General features: G+C 43.4%; 1 protein-coding gene across 2 annotated transcripts in view; it reads right to left on the bottom strand.

Moving 5' to 3' along the window:
• The window catches only part of B4GALT4 (beta-1,4-galactosyltransferase 4), a 28,337-nt gene extending 8,389 nt beyond the window's left edge, over window positions 1-19,948 (bottom strand). The window contains exons 1-4 of one of the 2 annotated variants that reach the window (XM_041411092.1): window positions 19,151-19,948; window positions 5,552-6,032; window positions 3,739-3,971; window positions 125-312 (exon numbers count right to left, since the gene is read on the bottom strand). In XM_041411092.1, the coding sequence (XP_041267026.1) occupies window positions 125-312; window positions 3,739-3,971; window positions 5,552-5,819 (689 nt within the window). In that variant the 5' untranslated portion in view covers window positions 5,820-6,032; window positions 19,151-19,948. The remainder of the gene's footprint in view (window positions 1-124; window positions 313-3,738; window positions 3,972-5,551; window positions 6,033-19,150) is intronic. The other variant, XM_041411093.1, reaches the window with a different exon arrangement.

Below are 19,948 nucleotides of genomic sequence, written 5' to 3'. Positions count from 1 at the left end.
ACCACCAGAAACCTTGTGTCATGAGGAAGGGTAGATACCAGCACACAGCTCCATCGGAAGAGGAACATTATCAGTAACACGGCATTTCCCTCTTGGTATTCTTTCCATATTCCTGGTTTCTTACCTGTATCCAGTATTGTTCCTGCCAACTACAAGGTGCTTTGGCTGTGTGTCACACATGTAAATGTTAAAGTCATTTTCTGGCACCAGATCCACATCATGGAAAATGAAACAGTCCCAGCTTGCTTCCTTTAGGGCCTCTAGGTATCCTACATTCAGCAGTTTGGCTCGATTAAATTTGGTGTTGCCAGCCTGTGGAAAAGAATGGGAAAAAAACAACTCTGAAGTAGGTGCCACAGCTTTTGAACCAGAGCTGCTCCTGGGCATGTGTTCCAGTTGCATGGTTTGCAACTACACCCGTGTGGCTTTTGCAGCGCCTCGGGAGCAGTAAGTGCACAGAGCGCCCCGTCACACTGGGCACAGCGTCGGAGCAGCCAACGGTGAAAGGTGTTTCTCCAGCCTCCACTCATCACAAACACACCCAGCCAGGGCCAGGAAACAGTATGGATACCACAGCTGAGACTGCTCCATGGATAAACCACCCTTCTGCCCCAGTCCTGGAGTTACCATCAGGCTCCACAACAGAAGGGGTACCAGTACAGTCTAGAAACGGGTGTTCCATACAACTGCATCAGTAAGGCTCATGGAAGCTCTTTTTTAAAAAAGCAAAACCAAACCAAACACCCATGTTAATCCCATGCTAATTAGTCTCTAGATGTCAGAGCCCTTGCCATGAATGATTTATGCCTGTCCCCTCAGCTTGGAGGACAGCAATGCTGAAAGAGTTCCCTGTATTTCCTCAGCTCACACACAAGTGGCAGAGTGGGAGTGAAAAAGCAGATCTCTTCATTTTTACCTCCCACCTATAACCTGATGATGCTGTTGCAGGCTGCTAGCACATAGCTTCACCTTTTTACTAGTCTTCATCATTTGCTTTTGCTGTTACTTAGTATTCGCTTTTCAAAAATCTGATTTTTCACCTCTGAGGTGTAAGTATATCCACACACACCTGGCAGTTTTGTAAGCTTATCATGTCAACATTCAGTCTGGAGCAAGATGCGTGCTTATCTTGCTATTTTCATTTTTTACCTGGCTGCTCACTGCACCAGTCTGCAGAAGGCTTTCTGCTCTTGAGGACAAAGAGAGGATTTATCTTAAGTTCCCACTTGGGAAACAGAGGGCCAATCCCAGCCCTCCCAGACACAGACAGGACAGTCATTTTCCTGAGCAAGGGACCTGTGTACTTGAAAGAATAATAAAAAAAATGTTGTCAAGAAAAACTGCTTGGAATTCCAGCAATTTTTTTAGAAGGTGCCTGGACAGAAAGAGGCTCCATGGAAAATGAGAAAGATGCTGGCCTCCCCCCGCTGAGAAGGTGAGTTGCAGGGAAAAGCTGTTGTACACAAAGCATGTTTTATTGCTCTAAAAAGTAACACTTTGCTCTAAAGTAGGATTTGTTCACTAAAACAACCATCTGTTCCAGAATGAAGAGGATTTATGGGATTTATGACTCCATACCTGCAGTCTGAAAAAAACAATATAGTGCCCATTCTGAGAAATTACAAGATGGATGATCAATTGCATCCATCCTCTGGAGAGAAATTTTACAGTAAAAATTTAGATACAATTCACAAAAATCAGAATGTCAAATTTCTGAATGGAATCTTTTTGTGTGTGTTTTGTTTTTCTTAAAATGTCCTGTATATAAAAATACCCATGAGACAGCCTCCTCCTGAGGATGAAAACCTAGGTTATTGAGTGAACAGAACTAATCAGATGTCTGGTAAGGTACATTTGGAGAACATCACTTGTGTTAAGTATCAAATCCAGCTTAGTTCAGGACAGCCTCTTCCATCTGCTTAAGTTCTGTTTTCCTCATCAGTGCAAGCCACCACAGCAGCCAAATGCCAGCTGACATGGCTTTCCAGGAAGGGAAGTTTGCCATGTCAGACCACATACTGAACAAACAGTAAAATTTATCCACCTTTTATCAAGGACAGAATTGTCTCCCTTTGTTTCTGTGGAAGAGTAACACTGACCACAAGACAAACTTATGTTGGGAAAGAAATTATTCACCCTTTAGGGATTACAAACTCACACTGTTTTGAGTGCAGCACTCATGTATGCACACGTTTAGGGGAGCACGACTTTAGAGATGTTAAAAGCAGCCCATAAAGAAGAAATCTGGAGTAAGCCCTCCAGTGGCTCACAGAAAAAATTACAAAAGGTCCATTTAATCTACCTCCAAAGCAGTGTGTGTATTGTCTTTCCTCAAAAGAGACTTAGAACAACTAATGACAACACAAATCAAGAGAGAAAACAGATTTGCCCCAGAACAGTTTTGTTAGACCCACTTTCCAGCCTTTGGGCATGCCTATCTACATGGAAAAGCTATGTGAAAGCTTCCAACCTTCCAAGCACAATCTCTGATAGAACAAGTTCAGACTTGACACTGCTATGCTCATCAGACAAAACTTCCGTACTTCTGCATTACTTTTTGCTAACATGAAAACAGCAGTTCTCCACTTCACATATGTCAATAAATTAAAAAGATATGCCTATTCTCTCAGTAATTTATTCCTAGCCACTGCTTCCTGCTAGAATGAGCCAGTCAATGTATGATTATAGTACATATTAATGCAGAAAAAAAGCCCTCATTTTTCCACTCTAGAGGCCACATGATGATTCTAAACAATGAAAGAACAATTCATTCCAAGTAAAAATATCATGCCATGACTTTTATTGCTGTTCTGCTGAGACATTCAGCTGAGCAGAAGCATAAGAGTGGAAGCTTTCACCTAGAAAGCACTGTCTCATACTGATTAATTGACTTTAGGCTCTTTAATCAGGAGGGAAGAGAAACTGTATTATCACCTTTTTCTTCTGCTGTCTCAAATGACTTTTTGGAGCCAAAGCCTAACATATAAGTAAACAACAGTAAAAGAAAGCAAACATAACAGAAGATCAAGAAAAAGACAACATATTACAAAAGAGAAATATAAAATGCTTTTAGCACATGCGATTAGAATATAAGCACCCTGATGAAAGACAATGTGCCACAGGTCTGCTTAAGTTTTAGCCAATGAAACAGCCTTGCTAGAAAAAATGCAATCAAGAAATTAATAAATCTTTAGGAACCAAGTGCTCTTCCATGACAACTACTTCCCACCGCACTTGCTGGGCAAATAAAGCAGCTACAAGCAGCAGCTGTTGTGTTTAGTTTGAGAAAGCAAAAGTAAAACTACACAATACACACAACTTACTAAGCACAAGAGCCTGATGGGAGAGAAGGGCAACAGAAACTGGGGCCTTCTATCCAAACTATTCCCAATGTGAAGTCAGAGCAGGCCAGCCTAGTGACCTGTGTGGATACCGCAAGAGAAGTCAGTTGCATTAGCAGTGCAAAAGATGCTTACCTTGCATGCTAACTCAGAAACACCGAGTTACTTAGACTGAGAAATTAACAACAGTTAAAGACACTGTCAATACTCCCCAGCCCTGAGACCCGGGAATGCCACCAGCAGTGGCTGCAGGCAGTGTTGCCTCCCTCAGCAAGCAGAATTGTTGGAAGCAGGCTTGAAGAACTCATGTCAGACAGCAGAGGCAGCGGAAGCCTCTCCTCAGGCTGCAGGGCACAGCCGTCACCCTCAGCCAAACAGCTCTGCACAGCTGCCCCACCTGGTGAATGACATAGATGCCATAATCCAGCTGCTGCCTTTGCAGGAAGGGGTGGAGGTGCTGCAGGAGGTACAGCAGATGCTTCTCCCGGTTGCGGTGTGGGATAAGGATGGCCACGTGCTGCAGGGCTGAGCACTCCACAGGGTGGTACCGGCCCTTGGCTACCTGAGGGTTCTCCATTTGCACCTCTTCCAGGGTAACAGAGGGTTTGAAGGAGAGTTTGCTGGCACCTCCTGGAAGAGAAGCACAAGAACCTTTCCTGAGTCATTTTAGGTTGTGGCTGGCCCAGTCACGTTATGAGGCACCATGTAACCGGTCTAAGAAAGCCAGGTTCAAGCCCCAGCTGGCTTCCCTGCCCTTCCAAGAGAAAAGTAGTACTACAGGCATTCTATGCACGAGGTGGAAGGAGAGCACGTCAAGCATGTTAGCTGCTTAAACTGACTGTAAAGTAGTAGCAATAAAATAAAAATATTTTTTAAAAACCCAAGAGAAGATCTAAGCTACTGCAGAAGGATTGGCCAGGAATGACTGCCAGGACAAAGCAAAGGAGAAGAAAGTGGAAAGAGACAGAGGACTGCAGCTGTAAGAAGTCATTGGTACCTAAAGCAAAAAAAAAAGCATAACAGGCTTAAGGCTATAAACTAGTAAGATAAAATATACCAAGGCTTTCTGCAGCCAATGAAATTTTCATCCCTTCTCTTGCACTGAGCTATAGTCCCAGCTCCTGTGGACTCAGCAAGCCCATGAAAAAGTAGGATACAGGCAACTGTGATGGCTACAGCCATTGCTGCATTTGTTTAATCAAATGTGTCTTGGGGTCCAGGTGAGGGTGTGCAGGGAGACAGAAGGTTTTTGTACTACATCAGGGAAGAAGGAAGAGTCTAGCTTCCCAAACAAATCCCTAATCAGGTTCACAATAAGGAAGAGAAAGAAGATAATGACATGATACTGATAATGAAGATAATGACAGGATAATGATGCAAATCAGGAGCCTGGTGCTGCTAGCAGTACCAAGTCAAGAAAAAAGTAGAATAATAAAAATGCCCAAATCAAGAAAACAGTCACCCATTTGAACATCATAATTAGTGCTAACTCCAACAGAGTTGTGAAGTCCTTCAATTGTTAATACAGAGACACGAAAGTATATTTAATAATAAAAAGGCAGAAAACTGAGGAAAGATGAAAACACCTGTGGTTAAGACAAAAATAATTTTTTTTAAAAGAAAAAGATGCCCGTGTAAGCAAAGGAAAAAGAAAAAATCCTTTGCTAATCCCCATTGGCAGGCAGGTGTCTGGCCATGTCCAGGGAAGCAGGGCTTCAGCACATACAGCAGATGTTGGGAAGACAAATGCTGCCACCATGAACATCCCTCCTTCCTCCTTTCCCCAAGCTTTTACTGCTGAGCACGATGAATGGCACAGTCACAGGGTATGGAATACCCCTGCAGTCAGCTGGGGTCAGCAATCCTGGCTGTGTCCACTCCCAGCCTCCTGCCCATTCCACTGAATTTTAGGAGGCCAGAACAGACAAAGTCTCATGAGAGTGCAAACACTGTACAGAGAAGGCAAGTTACTGGTGTGTTACCAAAGCTGTTTTATCAACAAATGCAGAGCTGTACAGCATCAGCTGCTCTCCCAGCCAGACCCAGCACAGGCACTGGGTGCCACAAGACACTCCCTCACCCAGGAGTGATTCCTGCAACTGGTTGTATTGGTTTCCCAGGAAAGGTATCCAACTGGAATATGGCTAGGAAGTCAGCAGCACTACAGTGGATTAACTTGTCAGAGGGGAGAGGAAAACACCATCACTTACGCAGGTATGGAGACAGAGCTGGGCAGGGATCCTGAAATGACTTCACCACGGGAACATCTGCATTGGATTCAGTCTTCTCTTCCTTTTGACTGTGCTCCAGGCTAGTTACCTTCCTGAAAAACTCCACCATGCTCTTAGCTTTAGGAATTTCCTGTCTGGTGTCCACTAAGTAACTGAATGTGGTCCATAGCACCATCACAAATAAAGTGACAAGCACCAACACTTTGAACTTATAGAAGAGGTTAAAAACATTCAAGCCCAATGCCATGGCTTTCCCCAATCCACAAACAGCTTCCTCTGCTCTGATGCTGAGGCAAGTCACTGCATATCCAGCGGGGATGAAACCACAGCTCCCAGTAAGAACGTCACAGTAGGGAAGTAAAGCTGGAGGTAGGGAGGGATGCTGCACTTCCTGCAGTCTTGAAATTCATGGAGCCATAGTATTGTTTGCTCTTCAAATGTCACAAAATATGACTTTAACCTGGACCACAAAAAAAAGAAAAAAGTAAGGAGAAAATTAGTTTCTACCATCTCCACTGCTACACCTTCACAGAGTTGATGAAAACAGGTGATGACAATACACAAAAGGAACAGCAAGTATGAACAACTGGTCAGAAACCAAGACAATGATCTTTGGTCTTAGTTCAGCCAAAAACCAGCTGCATGATTTTATGCAAATCACTTTCCTGTTTTGTTCTTCTCTCTTAATCTTTTTCTTTTTTTCAGATCAGAAAGTGCAACCACTCACCCATGTTATGTCTGTGTACAGTGCCTAGCAATACACAGGTTTTATTACTTCTGTTCCTACCAAAACTAACAACAGCTGCAAAGAAAGAGATTCTGCTGGCTATGAGCAAAGCCCATCCAAAATGAAAACCACATGAATCTCTGCACAAATAAACTGTTTTCTTATGAAAGACAGTATTGTTGATGTTAATTGCTCTGCACAATGCAGTGTGAAACCCACAACACCTGACTGGTACCAGAAATCATTGTTCTTTATCTGCTGCCTGTCAGTACCACCTGGACAGGACACTTTTAGGGTCCTTGTCCAGTATTCCCTTTCTCACACACAGCTGAAGGAGGAAAATCTTCCTGCTTTTTAAGGGAAAGGTTCCATTTTTCAAAAGCATTCTGTCTGTGAGGAGCCGATCCTCTATTCCACCTCCTGCCCTCTTTTCAAGGGCTCCATTTTCATACAGCTTTTCACTGCAATCATACTACAGTTACCACTCTACTCCTTTGGGCTGTTATTATCATTTCATAGCAAAGAAAGAATGAAATTTTAATAAAAGTGAGCTCTGATATAGAAAACACACAAGAAAACTGCAGCCTCTGAGAAGAACAAGAACTGAGGCTAAGTGAAGCAAAGGCAGTGATTAAAGACAATGCACATGAAACAGGCTAGATCAAAGAGAAGAAACATAAAAACATGGAAAAAATTCTTTTATGCCAGCCTCTAAAGTACATGAGACACTGGAGAGATATCACAGGCACAAGGAGTACAGTAACTCCACATTTCCATTAGTTTAGGCCTGGTGTCTTCTGGAGAATTTTGCTGATCACTGGGAAAATGTATGGGAGCCTGACCCAGGACTACCAAGATGAACTCCCAAGCTTTTAGGGTTCACTGGCAATTACCAGCTGCTGTCCTTCCTGGCAGGCACTTCATGGAAACACCAACCTGCTCTCCCCATTCACATGCAACACACAGCAAGGCTCTAAGTAAAGGGACTCAAATAAAATGTCCACCCTTCCCCACCAGTTTACAATAGCTGCACACAGGAAATCAGTAATAAGCTCTGTGAATCACCTGAGAGCAGTGTGGACCCCATGGGTAATATTAGCCTGTAATAATTAAATCAAAGACCTTAGAATTTGCTTATCGAAACTCCACCTACAAGTTTCTATGGAATAATCTAAACTGCTGCCTTTCATGGCCTCTCAGCTACTATGCAGCATTCATCAGGTGAAGCACTTTCCCCAAAGGGTGTAATTTTCCCCAAAACAATCCAAAGGTGTCATTGCACAAAGAGCACGTACAAGGAGGGAATTGACTTTTCCATCACTCAATCCAAGTGCAACCCAGATTAACCTGGGATGAAAAGAACAACATGAAAGTTAAAAACCTGAACTTTACATGCAGCAAATGACTATCAAAAGGTGGTTATTATATTCACAGCTTCCCACTTTCACAGAAATGGACTACAATCTTTAAAAAGAGTTAAAACAGTTGTTCACCACTGGTACTAAGTTTAGTGCAAATGGGCTGTCCTCCAAAATAAATTACCGTTCCATAAATAAAGTTTAAAATTAGCTATCTGTGGGAAAAGACAAAGAAACACCAGGAGGCAGTGGGCAGTCAGAAGAAGAAGCTTCTGAAATATTTTGTTGTTTTTGTTAAAACATCAGGAAGAGCATGTATGTGTAAAATAGCTAAGGTACTAGGATGTTAAAATTATGGACATAAACTATGCACTTACTGCACCAACCTTATTTCTGCTCTCCTCCACTCCTATTCCAAATCTCACACATATGAATTTCCTTTGTCAGCTTTGCAAGATTCTATAAGCAGTTGCTACTAAAAGTTCATGTTACATGTCTCTGACAAATCTTCACACCATTCTACTGTCAGTGTGAATGATTTCCCATAATAACTAAACCCACATTTCCACTGGCTTCTATGGCAGCAACAGAATGCTGCTCCTGCTTAAAATACAGTTAAGCAGGGCAGCATAAATATGCACACACGATCACAACCATTAGTCACCTTCAGCTCAGCACAACACTCATGCAGAAGGGCAATAATTCACATTTCAGAAACCTGCAGATTGATTTTTTTGGTGTTATCTACAGAGAATACAGCACGTATTTAAAAATGCAGATGCACAAAGGTATTTTGGTATTTTAAATGGAAAAACACAAATAAATCAATTGACACACCTTACATTATTACTTCAGAGGTTAAAAGGTTGTTTGCCTAGCTTTTTTCCCCTGAAGCGTGAGAATGGCATGGGCACAGAAAGGCAAACCTGATTCTACCAACAGAGAAGGAAGAATTGTGGAAGAACTGCACCCTTACGAATGAAGATGACAGTGAAGAGCTGTCACTTTTATGACTCCTGCCAAAGACTGAGAACTTGGGAACTTAGGAGGACAATAACTGAGAATAAAAGGACAAGAAAGAAGTTAAGCCTCAGTAGAACCTGCCTGTCAAGAGAAACAAAAAAAAAAAGCCACGGCCTGCCCCTCTGGAGGGTGTTGTGTTACCATTTCACACTAAGGACTCTTCAATTAAAAAAGTCATCTTTCACCAGCAAGCCTAAAGTACCTTCGCTGCCAAGTCAGGCAGGTAACTCAGAGTCAAGAAGACCAGAGCTTGGACCTTGTTAAAGAAAAAAAAAAAAAGTTCGCTTCAGGGCCTGCTGCAAAAAAGCCATACTTGGAGAAGTAGTATAAAAGCCAGAGTTATAATACATAACATAAAATCATTATTAATAGAATAGTTTTAATCAAATACTGATTAGAATAGTCATGCAAAACCTACTCCAGCCTTAATAATCTTGACAGTAACAGCTGAGGCAGAAGAGACATTCAGCAGCTAAGTCCTTTCCACATCCTGAACAACTAAGTCCCTCATCCCACTGATCAATTTCCCATCTTTCTTTTGTTCCCTACGTAGTTAATGAAGCACATCTTTTCATCTTTGATATCCCTGGATTATGGCTGATATAATGATTGGGGCTGGTGGTGAGAAAAGGCCACCTCATCATACATTATGCCAAGTGCAAACAAAAATTCAATACTGAACAAATCTTGCTAGAAACAATAGTATCTCAGAGGCTGGAAACATGGTTCTTTTCTCTCCTGTACTTCGTAACTCAGGGTGACCAATCCTCAAACATGGGTGGGAGAACACTTGTGGTGCAACCAAACTCTTCTCATAGCTCTGAAACCTGACTCTAGTTGTGCGTGACCTTCATAAAATAGACCAAAGAAACTTTCAGAGGAAACAAAGTACAACTTTCTTGTGAAAAAAAATCTCAGGGAAGCATAACCAAACCTAGTTTAGAAAGTTACAGCTGGCTAGAAGGGAATGGCCCTTCAGACCACAAGGTCAAAACGACCACAGTACCCATTTTAAAATGCATACTAGAAAAAAATTAAACAGAACAAAGCCACAGTTATGCAAATATGGCATAAGCCAGAATTCTAAAATGGATGGAAAAGGTGAAAGGTCTCCATCTACGCGCACATAGACTCGTATCTAGACAGATGCTGTAACACAATTCTAAATAGCTCCCTGATCATGTGGAGGCATAAAAACAGTGCATGTTCTGCCTTCCCCAAAACCCACATCTGCACAACAACTGTCCCTGTACTCTGCAGCTTGTCTGACAACCAGAGTTCTATAGCCTGCAATGTGTTTTGAATCACATGCCAAACCCTGCTTCCGTGTTGGAAGGTTCCTGGCACTTCTCATGAGATATTTATCTGCAGGAACCCATCCAGGACACAGAGCTGTATGACTACTCCACGAACAGGGGCATTCAGTTCTCATCCTTGAGTGAGGCACAAACATGAAGCCCTAACTTGCCCTTTTCCATCCAGGTAGTCCAAAATAGTAAGCAAGGTTCCAGCCTGGACAAGACTTCTGAAGCAAACTAGGATGATCAGAACCCCGTCCACACTCATCCAGGGTTTTCAGAAACACACTTGCATTGGAGTCTGACACACTGTGCAAGCAGCACACGCACAGGCTGGTTCCCCATGTGAGGGCTGCAGGGTCAGCCTCTGCATTTGCCTCCCAATTTAAGCCAGTAGAACTACCAAGCTCAGAAATGCCCAGGAATACTGGACTAAAGGCTGTTCTTTTTCATTGATGCAGAATTCCTAGACAAAGTCAGTATCAGCCAGAAGACTGAGATCTGATAGCCCTGATCTAGATATAAGTGAGGGAAAGTAACCTTATGAACAAAATTTGGTAAGTAACTGGAATTGACAAAAACTCATTATGTTCCAAACTGTGATTTTTCCCTGATACATTTTTAGATTAAAACTGTCATTATGATAATTATGCTAAAGCCTAGATTACTTATCCAAAAAAAGTTATGCTTAACAGTATAAATAATCAGTGACAACATGGTGCCTAAATTTTACTTTTCATATGTTCACATTTAAAACTATTCACCCTGTGGGGGTGCAAGATATTTTCATCTGATGAAAGGAATATTAATTTTTAAATTACATAAACCAATTTTCTGACTACCTGTTTCACATGGTTGAGTAAGGACAGATTTCCCACACAGGATTTTTTTCTAGAAACCCCTGCAAGCACCTCAAGTTCACGCACAAATTCCAAAGGCAGCAGAACAGGTTCAGCAGCAACAAGCATTCACTTCAACCTAACTCTAAAAACTGTAATAAGTTCAAGCAGGAAATGATGCATGAAAGAGTTCCCTGGGACTGCATTTAATCAGCTCTGCACTAAACAGACAATTATTTGTTATTTTATCTAGGCCAGAATCAAAAGCAGCAATGGGTTAGCTCTGGCTGCATCAGGAAGTGTAGCAGCCTTCTTCATGAAATCCACCAAGAAGGAATTAAAATTCCTGACAACTGACAAGATAGAAAGATCACTGTACAGCATCAGCTTTTCTATGCAGCATAGTTCAAATCTTCAAGTTTTACAAGAGTCTATACCTGTTCCTTTCACAGGCACTTCCTTCTTTTCAACAGATTAGTTTCTTAGCAGGGAGTTAAACCAATAACTTTTAACACCTCTTTTACACAACACTTTCATAATCCTATTACCTCTTCCTATTTAAAACCCACCAACTGCACTGAGAAATGGTGCTATTTCAAAAGAAAAACAAACAACAAAAAAGATAAATCCATCTTCAGACAAATTCTCTTTCCACTTCTCAGAATTTCAAGCCAAATAAAGCACATTAAACCACTCACTGCTGCTGCCACATCGCTCCTTCCTGTCGAACACTCACTCCAAGAACTACGGAGAGCACTCCACAAGCAGCAGACACTTTTCATCCAGGAAACTCCACACCATAAAGAGACCTCTGTTACCTCTGACAGGCTGCAGGAAAGAATCAGCTCAATATCACAGGATGGGGAAAAAACTTAAAAAGGAAAAAGAAAAAAAAGAAAAAAAGAGCCACCATATCCCACTTTTCCTCAGGCCAAAGAGGCTCCGTGGAGCTGTCCCACATGCCCCTCCCTCAGCTCATGAACGAGCCCTGGACGGCAGCCAGCCTCCCTCCTTTCCTCCTAGCGCAGCAGAACCAGCACACAGCACTCGGGCATACCGGGACAGAAGCAACACTGCTCAGAAATAATTCCCACAACAAACCCTTCCATTAGAAACAACAGCTCAAGCCTTTGCTCCTAAAAGCAAACCGCAATCCATCAGTGCCCTTTTGGCATCTTTTCCATTTGGAGATTTTAAACATTAGAGATGTCATTCTTCTTACACACATCAAGCTGCCCACTCTCTTGTCCATATCTGTGGAGAAGTGCCAGCGCTGCCACTACGCTCCTCTCTGTTATCACCCAGACATACCCATTGATGACAGTCCCTATTGTCTACTTTATGCAAGCATCTACTTTATGCCAACAGCCTGGCTCACTGACTCTTTTCACAAAAAGCAACTTCCTGTTACGAGGTTGTCCCTCCCTGGTGCTTTTTCTACCACTCTGACCTGTAAAGCTCCTCTAGCAACCCCACAGGATCAGCTGTATCGAAACAGAGGGGTCACTTTCTCATCTCACCCACCTGGAGCTCCCCCAGACTACCAGGGATGCAGCATTGCAACGACCTGAGTAGACCCAGGATACGTGGGTAAGGTGGATTGCAGAAAAGGATGGGAGAGAAAGTATAGGTACAGCCTCGTGACAAGGGTTAAATCTCTTGTAACTCAAACCCGCTTGAACTCTTTGGGCAATACATGCATTCCAAACAGGCAGGTATTTCAAGGCTTCCTCAGTCAGTGCCACCTCCTCTGTGCCACAAAGGCCTCATCTATTTTCAGGACTGTACAAGAACTTCGGGGAAAAGCTTCCTCATTTCAGACACTCAGTAGTGCGGAAAGAACCTTTAGCACTACCACATGTTTTAACTGGTCAGTCACAAAGCCAGACCAGGCTGGGTCTCAACTGTCCCCATCTCATCTTTTTCTCCGATCCAGCCCCCAAACTAGAATTTCTCTGCACCAGCACAAGCTCTCATGAAAGCATTGGAGCTAGCTGGATTTGGAAGCAAGCAGAATTTCTAGCAAGATTCTGTAATCCTTTGTCTACACTTCCCACTGAAAAATGTCAGAAAACCTGATATGACAACCACCAGAAAAACAGTAGTTCAGCTTTCAGTTGACTGGGAATGGTTATTTTGGCAGAATGATAACAGATATTTCCAGGCAAATACAGGTAACGTTCTACAAACTGCCCGGAACTAGGAAATTTTAAAGAGGAAACATATGAGTTAAAAAGAAACTGACCAAGGTGCACTTGTGGGGCCTGATTACAATAACAGCCACTGCCAGCTAAATACTCCAGTTATGTCAAGAATACAAAGAGATACACAGATGTGCTGGCTCCACACTCTTTATTCCTTGATAATCGTTTGATACTCAATATAAAAGAACAAAGGTACTGGCAACTCCAACTCCCTGAATTACAAACCAAAAACAAAAGATAAAAGAATACCTAACACACCAGGAAATAACTGCTGTGGTTTAACCCCAGCTGGCAACTCAACACCACACAGCCACTCCCTCAACTCCTCACCAACAGTGGGACGGGGGAGAGAATGAGAAAAGTAGAAGTGAGAAAACTCACAGGCTGAGATAAAAACTGTTTAATAGGACATAAAAGGAAGAAAATAATAATTGGAGTAACTGTGGCAATAATGATAATTAGAATATACAACAGACATTATGCAGATGCTCACCAATGCCCAGCCAGGCCCTGAGCAGCTGCCCCTGGCCAGCCCACCCAGCAGGTGATACACTGAGCATGATGCCCTTCGGTATGGAATATTCCTTCAGCCATTTTGGGTCAGCTCTTCTGGCTGTGCCCCCTCTCAAATTCTTGTGCCACTCCAGCGTTTTCACTGGCAGAACATCAGAAACTAAGATGTCCATGACTTGGGGTAAACACTACTCAGCAACAACCAAAACATTCCTGTGTTATCAACTTAATTCTCATACTAAATAAAAAACACACCACTGTACCAGCTACTAGGAAGGAAATTAACCCTATCCCTGCTGAAACCAGGGCAATAGCCTAGATATTTAAGCTTACACAACTTACTGTCTCCAGGAGTGTGGTCATCACAGAATAAGTAATTGCAATGATGTAAATGAAGAAAAGCTTGGCAGAAAAATACAATAAATGCATTACATAAAAAGAGAACATCACAGCAGAAAAGCACTGAAAAAGAACTTTCCATACATTTTTAACTCTGACATGCAGGACAGAGAAGAAAATAAGAGTGTCTCAGCATCTTGCATATCCCTAACAGAGACACCATTGTCCTTCCACTCAACATTACCCTGAACAAGGAGTGCTATTCCCGTGTTCCAGCCTGCTCTGGTTTATGATCAATAAGCTGAACAACTGTCTCCACAGGGAATGCATTAGACAAACACAGCAGTCCCTAGGCACTGGCACTTGTAAAATCCATTGTCCTTTGAACGTGTGTTCCTGATTTTCTGTCTGCTAGACTCTCACTTTACCACACCGGAACAGAAGAGGGGGAGGTAAAGACTCGGAGGTCACTTACCAGCTGACAAGGCAGACTCAACTTGGGGAAAATTAATTTGTTGTCAAGTAAAAATTGAGTAGGATGGTGAGAGACAAAAAGTACACTTCCCCTCCACTTGCTTCTTCCCAGGTTCAACTTCACTCATTCATTCCCACCTTATCCACTTCCCAACCCACAACAGTGCAGGGAGACAAGGAATGCAGGTCACAGAATTATAGAATCATCTAGGCTGGAAAAAAACCTCTATAACCACCGAGTCCACCTGTTAACCCAGCATTGCCAAGCCCACCACTAAACCATGTCCCCAAGCACCACATCTATAAGACTTGGGAATACTTCCAGGAACAGTGACTCAACCACTTCAAAGGGCAGCCTGCTCCAGGGCTTGACAATCCCTTCCATAATGAAATGTTTCTCAATATCCAATCTGAACCTCCCCTGGTGCAGCTTGAGGCTATTTCCTGTTGTCCTGTTGATTGTTACTTGGGAGAAGAGACCAACCCTTTCAGGTAGTTTTAAGGAGAGGTCAGGTCTCTCTTGAGTCTCTCTTCTCCAGGCTAAACACCCCCAGCCCCCTCAGCTGTTCCCCACAGGACTTTTGCTCCAGACCCTTCACCAGTTCTGCTGCTCTTGTCTGGACTGGTTTCAGCACCTCAATGTCCTTCTTGTAGTGAGAGGCCCAGAAGTGTTCACAGCTATCAAGGTGTGGCCTCGCCAGTGCTGAATACAGGGGGACAATCACTACCCTAATCCCACTGGGCACACTGTTGCTGATCCAGGCCGAGGCCACAAGCTGCAGCTTCTTTCAAGGCATCTCCCCTGGCTACAACATGAGACTGACTACTGTACACCCAGGTGAGAGAGTTCTCCCCAGCCACAGCAAATGAGCGGGTGCTACTCCAATCCTGCAATACAGTTTTCACTTTCCTGAGGCACAGTGAAGTCTGGTGCTATGCTAGGAAATGCAATCTAGCATCTCTAGGCCAAGAAACACATTTATGAATGGCCCCTCTTGTTACACAACTACAGCTGAGCCACTGACCTCACTGTTAGACACGGCACCGTGAGCCCGAGCCCAGCCAAAGCGGCGGAGTGAGGGATACAGCAAACACGTCTGGCACAGCCCATCGCTCCCTACTGCTTACCACAGGAATATTTTTTAAGCAATATAGCACTTTTTTAAAAACACCTTCCCATCCAAGATGAGTGGAATATCCTGAAAAAACACATGATAAAACAGATCTCTGTGAACACAGGAACCTCATGTGTAATGGAATGCTCAGGTCACTGCTCAGCTCAGCAATACCCTCTCTTTTCCTGGCAGCTGTGGCCTTGCTGGAGTGGCATCAGTCAGTATAGATGACAGATGTCAGGGGCCTTGACACTTTACAAAAACCCTTCAACGCATTCCTGGTCAAATTCCTCACTCAACTCTCTTCTGCACAGTAAAATAACATCTGAGAAAACCACTGTATTACAATATCGCATATTCTTATTTCAGCTTCACAACACATTTTTTTAAATGAGAGTGTCAACCACAGATTTTATAATTTTCAGTGTATCTGTGAACAAAGTTGTAAAAAAAAATAAAATTAAGAGAGTTGAACATGTATTATGAAAGCATAACTAAGAACATTTGTTTCTCTTGAAGAACATTTTTTGTTTCTCATTAAGGTGCTTCAGCATCAGAACTGCACCAAAGACATTCCAGCTAAAGCTTCCTTAGGCTTCCTTCCTCAGATTTACTTTTTTATTACTTTTGCAATCTTATCCCAGTAAAGATTACAAATTCTCAGGGCCTACTGCAAAGACATCCATCAGAAAGCTGTACAGATGGCAGGACATTGTTAAGCCTTTAAATGTACGGGACTTTTTCCATGTTAAAACACAATTTACACCTATGCCAGTTTTCAAGCAATCTGCAGATGGATTTTTATGCAGTAGAAAAGTTTCAAACATACAATTTAAGAGCTCTAACTCAAACCCCTGGGATGTGATATGACCTAGAACAATATTTTGGAGCTGAAAACTAGTACAACATTGCAACACAAAATTTTAATCAAGCGCTTGCAAAAGTAATTTGAAAAATACACTTCTGAGAGTCAGGATATTGTTAAATCTTTTGGACAAGCAGCTCAGTAAAACTTCAGGCAGAGGGAGACAGCTTATCCCTCTTACACTTAGTTACGAATTTCCTTCCTCCACCTAACCAGATCCTGCTTGGGAGTCTGGAGAATTAAGGAAGATGCGATCGTGCTCCTCCTCTCCTACCCCCCCAGGACTAAAGAGCTCCTGTGTCCCCAACCCTCCTCACCCGAGCAGCAGACAGGCTCTCTCTCTTTCCAGGAAGAAGAGGGGTCAAGAGGGATGATACCTAACTCAGAAGCAGAGCAGGGGCAAGTGGCTCCTTTCCAGCCCTTCACTTCTCATTACTGTGCAGGTCTTATCCCTTCCCATCTCACCCAAGAACAAAATTAGATGCAAGAGTTCAGAAGTCACCTACAGGACTGAAGGCTGAGGGGAAGCACAAGATTGCTGCTGATGATGCCCTCCAACATCAGATCCAAATCCATTGCTGTCACTTGTAACTGCACACATTTACAATCACCACTGTATCCGTTTAAAAGGATTATCTGAATCATAATGCATGATAACTTTATCCTACAATTCACTGCCTGATAAATAAATATTTACTCAGCTGTTGCTCTCAGGACACCAAGATAACCAAATGGCAGCTGTAAGGCAGGTTACTTGTAGATGTGCCAAAGCACTTCAAACAGAAGGCAAAATACTTCTAAAACACTCTAAATATGTTGAAACCCATAAAGAAAAAAGTGAAGGAAGCACTCTCCCATAATTTTAAGATATTTTCAAGGCCCCGTTTGTATGCAGGGCAAAACCACCAGTCTCTGAAGCAAAAAAAAACCAGCTGTCCCAGCAGCAAACCTGCTGGGTGACTTTTGAACTATGTATTTGCCAAAAAAAAAAAAAAAAATAGGTTTTTAACCAAATTCTTGCATCATTCAACGAGGGTAGAGAATCTCAGCGTACACCTCCTTCAAACTAACAAAAGCCAAGTTCAAACTCATAAAACTAACTTAGACTTAAGATCATATAAAAGAAAGCCAGTAATCAAGCACCCCCCAATTTCTATTTTTCTCCTACATATTACTTAAAAGAGAAGGACAAGCCAACTCAAACCAAAGAGAAAAACAAAAATGCAAGCTTTCCAAAGCTGAAGCAGCAAATGTCTTATTTCTAACTGAAACATATTTGTGAAAATGAAACACAGCTTTTACAAAAATGACAAGGAAATACCCACATAAATAAAAAACAAGATCAACCATACCTAAAGGAAGTGTTTATCAAGAAAACTCAGTCACAGTAACATTATCTCGGATGAAAGTGATACTTTACACTGTTAAAGAAAAGCTCATGAAACATTATCCAGGTTGAACAGCGAGAGAGAAGAACAGAAAACCCCAAAGTTGCGCTTTTATGTATTCTAAATTTAATCAGTGTTTGTAATTAACAACAAAAGACATGCAGAACCATCACTGAGTTGGCAAAGAAAAAAACATTTAGAGAAAGAGCATCTCACATAGCTACCAACTTTAGTGACAAAAACTGTAAATATTTAAGTTTAGGACTTAGAACTGATCCCAAAGTTTATTTCTTCGGGTTCTTTTCATGATAGCTATCTCAAAGACATCAAACTTTCACCTTCCTTTTCTCTACACCACTCTGTTGAAAACTGTCTTGTAAACTGCCTCAGCTGTCTCTTGGGAACTCCCACAGCTGTTAAATGAAGGGATAGAAAAAATGTTAAATCCACAAGAGATATTCATTGTTAGCTCTTTGAGACAAGCAAGCATTAGTAAGAAACTGAATACACATATTCTCCTTTTTGACTATTGCTACAAAAATGCTGTGAAAGTCTTAAAGTCTGCAAGGTTTCAAATCTTATCAGAGCTCTACTTTAAAAGCATTTATATTATGATTCAAAAATAAAACCTTATTGAATACTCATGCTAGTAACCCCACTTCTGCTCCCCCTCAACACTTGGAAACACATTTCACAGAATTAGCTAGGTTGGAAAAGATGTTTGAGATCAAAAAGTCCAATCTGTGACCTAACACCACCTTATCAACTAAACCATGGCACTAAGTGCCACATCCAGTCTGTTTTTAAACACCTCCAGGGACAGCAACTCCACCACCTCCCCAGCAGCACATTCCAATGCCCAATCACTCTTTCTACGAAGGATTTTTTTCATAATGTCTAGGCTAAACTTTCCCTGGCACAGCTTAAGACTGTGTCTTCTTGTCCTGTCATGGGTTTTCTCGGAGAAGAGACTGACCCCCAGCTGCCTACAACTTCCTTTCAGATAGTTGTTTCCATCATCACCTGGAGTATATTGTCCAATGACAGTTTCTGTGAACTTGTGCAAGTCTCCTTTCAAGCCCACTGATCACTACTCTGGCTCTTCCAAGTCAACATCTGGAGCAGCAAGTGAAATAATTTATGTCTTGTCAGTGAGAAAATGTTTAGTGAAGAGCATCACTTGCCTGTGCTCCGGTTTCCGCGTGTGAAATAGAGAAAATTACATCCAGTACTGCATTTACTTTAACACAAAACCATCCAAAGCTGTACTTAAAATGCAAAAACCACAGCACTGCAGACATCCTCCACACTTATAGTCCCCAAGCCCGAGTACAGTAACTACTTCCACCGAGTACATAATTTTTAAATATGCAACCATTGCCAATTATTTCATTAAAGCTATGCTACGATGAGCAGTATGTCCCGGCAGACTCACTTGCACGATCACAGCCTCAAGCCCCGCCTGCGATGTTCCATGAGGGGTTCCCTACACGCACGCGGACTCTCTGGAAGTCCTGAGCTGTACGAGACGACCCAGTTTCGGCCACGGACCAGATGCTCCAAGTCCGAGGAGGTGCAATGAAACCAACACGCTGGGCCCTTTGGCTAACGATCCCAAACCGAAGCACCGGCCGGGCACTCGTTACCCGCAGCGCTCCCCTCCACGCCCGCCCTCAGGACGGGCAGCCCCTCACCGCGCTCCCCCGCTCTGCAGACGGAGCTCGTACTTACGGGGCCCGCGCCTCCCAGTGCCCCCAAGGCCGCAGGGGCACGGACACGCTCCCGGCGCGGTTCCCGGTGCCGCAGGGACAGGGACACGCTCCCGGAGCCACGGCCACTCTCCCGCCGCGGCCCCCAGCCCGCCGCCCACCCGCTCGCTCGCTCGCGCAGGCGCCCTGGCGCCGCGCCGCCCCTCCCCGCGCTCCCCTCAGCGCCCCTCCCGCCGCCCCCGCTCCCGGGCCATCCCGGGAATAGCGGGCCGGCGGGCCTCAGCCGCTTGTTTGCTTTGGGCTTCCCGAGCTAGCGCGGCAGGCGCGGCTCTGTCAGCGCGGCTCGGACGGTGCCAGCGGCTCGGCGCGCCCGGGCTGCTGGTGGCGCTGACAGAACTCTGCCAGCTCTTGCTATTTACGGGAATGCTGAACCGCCTGGGGTTTGGGGCTTTCGGAGCTGCGGGGGAGCTCCGAGAGTTTGGGCATCACGGCATTTGCATGGCCGGCGCTCCTCAGCAGCTGAG

The sequence above is a fragment of the Onychostruthus taczanowskii genome, unplaced genomic scaffold (assembly GCF_017590055.1).
Source record: "Onychostruthus taczanowskii isolate IOZ18803 unplaced genomic scaffold, ASM1759005v1 scaffold34, whole genome shotgun sequence".
Lineage (NCBI taxonomy): Eukaryota > Metazoa > Chordata > Aves > Passeriformes > Passeridae > Onychostruthus > Onychostruthus taczanowskii.
Note: the sequence above shows the minus strand (reverse complement) of the source record. Positions and strands in the feature narration are given on the sequence as shown.